The sequence below is a fragment of the Papaver somniferum genome, chromosome 5, assembly GCF_003573695.1.
Source record: "Papaver somniferum cultivar HN1 chromosome 5, ASM357369v1, whole genome shotgun sequence".
Classification (NCBI taxonomy): domain Eukaryota; kingdom Viridiplantae; phylum Streptophyta; class Magnoliopsida; order Ranunculales; family Papaveraceae; genus Papaver; species Papaver somniferum.
Genome location: NC_039362.1, coordinates 185,916,021 through 185,924,029, shown reverse-complemented (window position 1 = coordinate 185,924,029; position 8,009 = coordinate 185,916,021). Strand labels below are relative to the sequence as shown.

The 8,009-nt window shown below is 37.4% G+C and overlaps 2 protein-coding genes across 2 annotated transcripts; both read left to right on the top strand.

Annotated features, from left to right (window-relative positions):
- Window positions 1–648: 648 nt before the first annotated feature.
- LOC113280307 (probable leucine-rich repeat receptor-like protein kinase At1g35710) lies at window positions 649–3,690 on the top strand. The gene is made up of 2 exons (XM_026528950.1): window positions 649–3,127; window positions 3,227–3,690. The coding sequence occupies exons 1-2, from the start codon at window positions 649–651 to the stop codon at window positions 3,619–3,621; spliced, it is 2,874 nt and encodes a 957-aa protein (XP_026384735.1). The 3' UTR covers window positions 3,622–3,690.
- Window positions 3,691–3,875: 185 nt separating this feature from the next.
- On the top strand, window positions 3,876–5,068 carry LOC113280306. The gene is made up of 3 exons (XM_026528949.1): window positions 3,876–4,226; window positions 4,342–4,654; window positions 4,773–5,068. The coding sequence occupies exons 1-3, from the start codon at window positions 3,876–3,878 to the stop codon at window positions 5,066–5,068; spliced, it is 960 nt and encodes a 319-aa protein (XP_026384734.1).
- The last annotated feature ends 2,941 nt before the right edge of the window (window positions 5,069–8,009 follow it).

Here is an 8,009-nt window from a genome sequence, read left to right as displayed (position 1 = left end):
TTAAAATCATGATACTGTTTGGTCTAAAATTTAAGTTGGTTGAGTCTTAAGGTGATGCATTTATTTTTCCCAACTAAATTGGGGTCTTAGTTTTGGTGGTGGCTGGCCGTGGCTGCTGCTTGGTGCTTTTATGTTGATGAATAATAGAGATATATAGTTGAATATGTACGGACCAGAAAATGTGAATTCAAATCTTGTCACCAAAACCCAGTCTTCTGGAATGAACCAGCTGCGGCTATGAAAATTGTTTCTTCTGTCTTTCCATTCTTTTCACTTTCCTGACAGTTTTTTCTCTCCTGTTGAAAAATTGATAACATAGACCATTTTTTTGCCCACGCAATGGGACTATTCTCTTCCAACAATAAGTAGGTAATTTTTGGACGATATTTCATGAACTAGAGCCACATAGTATGTGTTAAGTTCAAAGGTGAAAAAAAGTATTCCTCGTCAGGACTTTTGAAGAGATTTTTGTTGACTACATAGTTGATTTTTAGACTTTTTATTCTTCAAAATTCTAAACTATTCAAAAGTGGAGGAAGTTGGAAGAAAGTAATGCTAATCTTAAAGTGTATATAAAACTCCTACTTTCTGGTACACTAAACAACTCATTCTTCTTTTCTCTTCTTCCTGCTCAAAAAAGTACCAACAATGGTGTCTTCACCACAAGTTGCCATTGATACAGTGTTAGTGTTGTCTATATTGTTTTTTTTTTCTTCGAATTTCGTTCTTTTCGCTTCTGGTTTTTCGAATACTTCCACTGATGCAAAACAACTAAATGAAGAAGTAGAAGCTTTGCTGAAATGGAAAACAACTCTCGTTAACGGAACTCAATGTCTCCTCCCTTCTTGGAAGACTGGAATGAACCCATGCAAGTGGGATGGAATAACTTGCAACGGCAAAGGAAGCGTAACGAAGTTAAATATATCCGGTTATGGTTTACAAGGTACACTCAATGATTTCAACTTCACACCTTTCTCAAACGTTGTTAGTCTTGACTTAAAAGAGAATGAACTCTATGGATTCATTCCATCTCAAATTGGTCATCTTTCAAAACTTATTCACCTTGATCTTTCCATCAACCAGTTTTACGGATACATTCCGCAAGAAATAGGAAAACTAAATTCTCTTACTACCTTGCACTTAAACAACAATAGCCTCTCTGGCTCAATCCCTACTTCTATATCCAATTTGACCACCTTAACTAGCTTAGCACTCAACAGAAACCACCTCTCTGGCAGCGTTCCGCAAGATATAGGAGCGTTAACAAATCTTACAGATTTAGATATATCCACCAATAATCTCACCGGTTCCATCCCTGCTTCTTTGGGCAATTTGAGCAATTTAGTTACCTTGATCCTATTCAGAAACCAACTGTCCGGTTCGGTACCGCTTGAAATAAACAATCTAACCCGGTTGCGGAAACTTGATTTCTGCATTAACAATCTTTCCGGTTATTTACCTCAAGATATATGTCAAAGTGGTAAACTAGAAGAATTTGCAGCAGTTAGCAACAAATTTACTGGTCCTATACCGAGAAGCTTGAGGAACTGTACCAGCTTAAGAAGACTCCGTCTGGACAACAACAAATTAGTCGACAACATATCGGAAGCTTTTCATGTGTATCCGGAACTATTCAGGTTTGGAGTGGGTAACAATATGCTGTATGGCGAAATTTCGAAAGACTGGGGTGAGTGTCAAAATTTGCAATGGTTGTATCTATCTGGTAACAAGATTACGGGTAGAATACCTGCGGAACTTGGCAAGCTGGAGAAGTTGAATCTACTTTATCTGGACTCGAATCATTTATCAGGGGAAATTCCAAGCAGTTTGTTCCAATTGTCTTCGTTGATCAACGTAAACTTGAGTAACAACCAGCTTTCGGGGAAACTGCCGCTGACAGTTGGAGAGTTATTCAGCTTACAGTTTCTCGACCTGTCAAACAATAAGTTAGTCGGACCGATACCGGAACGATTTGGAGAATGTACAAGTTTACTCTACTTGAATTTAAGCAGTAACAATTTGAGTGGAAGCATTCCTTTTCAAATTGGAAACTTAGATTCATTATCAGTTGCACTGGATCTGAGCGGAAATGAGATTACCGGAGAGATACCACCAGAACTCGGAAAGCTAACCAAGTTGGAATCGTTAAATCTATCTCACAACAAGCTTTCGGGTTCCATTCCATTGTCATTCGACAGTATGCTTAGCTTGACGTCCGTTGATGTTTCGTCCAATGAGTTAAGTGGTTATGTGCCAAACATTGCAGCTTTTGAGGCAGCTCCTATTGATGCACTGAAAAACAACAAAGCTCTATGCGGTGAGAACTTTAAAACCTTAGAACCATGCAGTTCTGTGGTGAACAAGAGAAGGAAATCGTCTGACAAACGTGTGACCGTAATCATCGTACTTTGCTTTTTTCTCACATTATTTCTTTTATTAGCCTTGCTTGGGATCGTTTTCTACTTTCGCAAAAAGGTAGTGAGAAATGTAGATAGCGTGACTGACAGAGAAGGGAAAAGTGAAAGGAGAAACTTATTCTCTATATGCAGTTTCAATGGAAGAATAGTGTTCGAAGACATCATTGAAGCAACAAAGGATTTCGATGCTAAATATTGCGTTGGGACGGGCGGTTCTGGGAGTGTTTACAAAGCAGAGTTGTCAACAGGTCAGGTTGTTGCTGTGAAGAAGCTTCATTCATCTGATGCTGATTCTGAAATAGCTGATGTCAAGTCTTTCGAAAGTGAGATTCGTGCATTAACAAAAATTCGACACCGGAATATAGTGAAGCTTTACGGGTATTGCTTTTACACAGAAAAACAACTTTCATTTCTTGTATATGAGTATTTAGAGAGGGGGAGTTTGGCAAATATTTTAAGAGACAGCGAACAAGTAGCGAGCTTTGACTGGATCAAGAGGGTGAAATTTATCAAGGGTATGGCTAACGCATTATCATACATGCACCATGACTGCACACCCCCGATAGTTCATAGAGATATATCAAGCAATAACATCCTCTTGGATTCTGATTACGAAGCTTGTGTCTCCGACTTTGGTATTGCTAGGACTTTGAAACCTGATTCATCTAACTGGACTTCACTTGCAGGAACTTATGGTTACGTTGCTCCAGGTACAATTGGTTGCAGTATCTCATTTCTCCATTTTCATGTTTGACGTCTTTCGTATTTTTCTCGCTTGTTTGTTAACTTTTTAATGATTTTCTGTTCAGAGCTAGCCTATACAATGAAGGTAACAGAGAAGTGTGACGTATACAGTTTTGGAGTGGTAACATTGGAAGTACTATTTGGAGCACATCCAACCGAATTCATCTCATCATCATTTACTCTTTCATCTGCATCATCATTATCTTCGCCTTCCGAAATTTTCATTGACCAGAGTATGTTGTTGAAAGATGTACTTGATCCACGTCTTGAAGCACCAGAGGATGATGTTATCGCGAACGAAATTATGCACATTGTGAAGTTTGCGTTTTTGTGTGTACATAAGGATCCACAAACTCGGCCGACTATGCAAGAAATATCCACAGAGCTATCATCAGCTCGTAGTAGACCGAACTTCCCGTCGCCTTTCCAGACGATCACATTAGGCCAGCTAGTATTGTAATAGTTTTCCTATATATATATATACATGTAATTAAATAGTAAAGAGATAAAATAAAACCCTTGTTTATAAAATAATAGAATTCTGTCATTGGGATGAAAATTTAAGAATTCGTATCTTGCAAACTATATTTCGGGTTTTTGGTGAACTTTATGTAATCGAAAAGTGGGTAGAATTATCTACACAATGAGCATAAATAATAATGTGAAATTTAAAGGGAAAAATAAAAACTAGGGTTTGCGAACATGCAATACATCATGAAGAATGCAGTACAACTAAATATGATTTCTGAATTTTCAATAAACTCAATTCAGATTTCACATCTCCAATATGCTGATGACACTTTGATCTTCTTGAATGCCTCGGAAGAAGAAGCTGACAACCTAGTGATCATTTTACAAATTTTTGAAGCAATCACTGGCCTTAAGGTGAATTTTCAAAAAAGTTCAGTCATAAGTATTGGTGCAGACAACATGGTAGAAGCAATGGCTGAAATCTTAAAGTGTAAAGTGGAGACTCTTCCTCTAAAATACTTAGGAATGCCAGTGGGAGCTAAGTCTAGAAACTCAGACATTTGGGATGCTGTCATTGAGAAGTTCCAAAAAAAAGTTAGCTCTTTGGAAAAGGAACTTCTTTTCAAAAGCAGGAAGAATTGTACTCATTAAAGCTACATTGTCAAGTCTGCCATTATATTATATGTCCATATTTCATTTGCCCGTGAAGGTGGAAAAGAAGCTCAACCAAATAATGAGGAACTTTCTATGGGGTGCAACTTCAGATAAAAGGAAAATTATTTGGGTTGCTTGGGAAAGAGCATGCATACCTAAAGAAACTGGAGGACTGGGCATCAGAAATCTAAGACTCACCAACAAAGCTCTGCTTGCTAAATGGTCTTGGAGGTTCTCAAAAGAGAAGAAACAACTTTGGAGAAGAATAATACAGGAAAAAATGCACACTGAATCTGAAGCTATATGGGCTAAACATAATAGTAAACCAAGGAAGAGGAATGTGGAAGAATATTCAGAAACAAAGAGAAGTAATTGAGCAATTATCGATAATCAAAATCAATAAAGGAAATGCAATATCTTTTTGGGAAGATATTTGGGCTGGAATTTCAAATTTAAAAACAAGATTCCCTCTCATATATAAACTAGCTTCAGCAAAAAATGCTTTTGTCAGGGATATGATCAAAAATAATACATGGGATATAAAGCTTAGGAGAAATCTTCATCAACCAGAAATGTCTCAGATGCTCCAGATGTTTGAGGTTCTAGGGGCTCCACCAATTCTAGAAGATGAAGATGAACTGATATGCACTGCATCCGGAGGTTTCAGCACCAAAACTTGTTATACATGGCTCATACAACAACTTCCTGCTACACCAAATGACGTTCCTTTCTCTTGCATTTGGATTCAGTATGTGCCACCTAAAGTGCAATTTTTTATGTGAACTGCTGCTCAAAACTCCATTGCAATAACAGATAATCTAATGAGGAGGGGATGCCAGATTCAGAATGTAATGTGCTCTCTCTGTAATGCACATTCTGAAACATTAAACCACCTGCTACTACATTGTGAGTATTCACACAAAGTCTGGATTTATTTCTTAGGAGGCTATAACATCAAATGGGTTCAATCTCGGACTCTGAAAATGCAGCTACAAGCTTGGAAAAATAGAAGAGGAAGAAACGGATGAAGGAAGGTATGGCCTTTGTTCATTTTTGCAATCTCTTGGGCACTTTGGAATGAAAGGAATAGCAGGGTTATGACAAGGCAAAGGCACAAGAATGAATCAGAAATAATCTTAGAGATTAAACAGCTCATATATATGTTTGGGGAGATAAACAAAAGATATTCAAATTTTTTACTTTCTGGGACTTAATCACTCATTGGAAAGTGGTTTTGGACAGTAGATAATTTGCATCTGTGTAAATATTTTGGGGGCTCAGTTTACTGGGCTTTTTACCATTTTCTTAATACATCAACTTTTTAAAGTCAAAAAAAACAACATGCAATACATGATGCACTCTCCTTTTTTATAATATAATTAAAAAAATAAAAACTAGCAACAAATTTTGGTACTTTTAAATCCTTAAATTGCATAAAATTATTAATCACTTTCCTTCACTACCACCACAGCACCGCCAGCAGCAGAGAGCCGTTACCGCCAACACTATGCTAGAGAAGCAACAGCAACGAGACCAGTAGAAAAACAAGGATTCTTTACCCCTGTTAATATACAAGAGATGCAGTGGCAACAAGCTGTATGGATAGAATCTCCGCCAGCACCAAACAGGATAATCAACAGTAACGGCAACTGCAAGATGAAACTTAGCTTATATAAAGACAACTCTCCTTATTGATGTTTAGAAAATCTCTCAAAACTAAACACAAGCTCTAATCTTGCTCATATGATCAACCACAACTTTGGTGATCATATATATATAGAACTATGAATTCCTTTTCCTAGTCCTATTACCTTATTACATGTCTTTCCTTTTCTTAGAACTAGATGACTTCTAATTCCCTTAGGATTACATCAATTTCCTAATCTTGTCCTAACCAGCTTGTTAGTGACTTCTATGTTGAAGTTTAACCAACATTCTCCCCGTTAAGCTTCAACCTTACCCGTGACATATCTTGTACTCCAATCAGTTGTCTCATTTCTTCAAACTTGATCCGAGCTAATGCCTTTGTCAATATATCTGCTTTCTGCTCAGTTCCAGGTATGTGTTCTACGTTAATGACCTCCTTCTCGATGCATTCTCGTATGAAATGATACCTTTTGTGAATGTGTTTCGTCTTCCCATGAAACACTGGATTTTTAGTGAGTTCAATTGTAGACTTATTATCAATCTTGATGAGAACTTTTTCAGGTTCTCTTCCTTTGATTTCACCCAACAGTTCTTGAAGCCATATTGATTGTTTAGCTGCTTCTGTTGAAGCCATAAACTCAGCTTCACAGGATGAGAGGGCTACAGTGTCTTGCTTCTGTGAACACCATGTAATAGGTGCTTCTCCTAGATAAAATATATGACCAGTTGTACTTTTTCCATCATCTTGGTCAATATTATGACCGCTGTCACTATACCCAACAATTCCTTTTGTTCCTCCTCGACCATACTTCAATCCACAGCTGATTGTTCCTCTTAGATATCTCAATATCTGCTTTATTACATCACCATGAGACTTGCGTGGACTCTGCATATAACGGCTTGCTACTCCCACAGAGAAAGCAAAGTCTGGTCTTGTGTGTAACAAGTATCTAAGGCATCCAACATTTCTTTTATAACTCGTTGGATCAATCTCAACTTCTTCTTGTGCCTTTGAAACTTTAAGTCCAAACTCCATTGGTATCTTAGTTGGATTACAAGTTTCAAGTCCTGCTTCTTTCAGAATTCTCCTTGCATAAGCTTCTTGTTTAATCTGAATCTCATCTACTCCTTGATGGACTTCTATGCCAAGGTAATAAGTGAGTTTTCCGAGGTCTGACATCTCAAACTTTGATGACATTTCTCTCTTGAACTCATTGATCACCTTAAGGGAGTTTCCAGTCAAAAATAGATCATCTACATAGACTGCAATCACAAGAAGCGTTCTCTTTTCTTCTCTTCTGTATACTGATGTTTCTTTAGAGCACTTAACAAATCTGATTTCTCTTAAGATTTGATCTAACTTTGTATTCCAGGCTCGAGGAGCTTGTCTTAGACCATGTAGAGATTTTGATAACTTGTAAAACTTATGCTCTTGTCCTTTTACTTCAAAACCTTCTGGTTGTTCAACATACACATCTTCTCGCAATTCACCATGTAAGAATGCTGTCTTAACGTCTAAGTGGTGAATTTCCCATGAGTTTGATGCTGCTTCTGCTATTAAGAGACGAATTGTCTCTAGTCTAGCAACTGATGCGAAAACTTCATCAAAGTCTATGCCTGATTCTTGAACGTATCCCTTAGCTACAAGTCTTGCCTTATATTTGTTGACAGTACCATCAGCATTCCGTTTTATTTTGAAAATCCACTTAAGACCAATCACTTTTACCCCACCTGGCTTATCAACTAGAAACCAAGTCTTGTTTCTGTTGATTGAAATAATTTCTTCTCTACATGCTTGTGTCCATTTAGTCGAGACCTTTGCTTCCTGAAAATTCCTTGGTTCATCATTAACAGAAAGTAGCATAATCTCACATTCTTCTGCAGCTTGAAGAACATAATCCTCCAGATACTGTGGCTTTTGTATCTGTCTTGTTGATTTTCGCAGTGAAATGGGTTGAGTTATTTCATCGATCTCTTCTTCTTCTGCTTCTTCGTTATTCTCAGTGGTTTCATTATTCTCTTCTTCTTCTTGATTAACATCATTGTTTCCATTGGTATTGATGATTATGGGTCCTT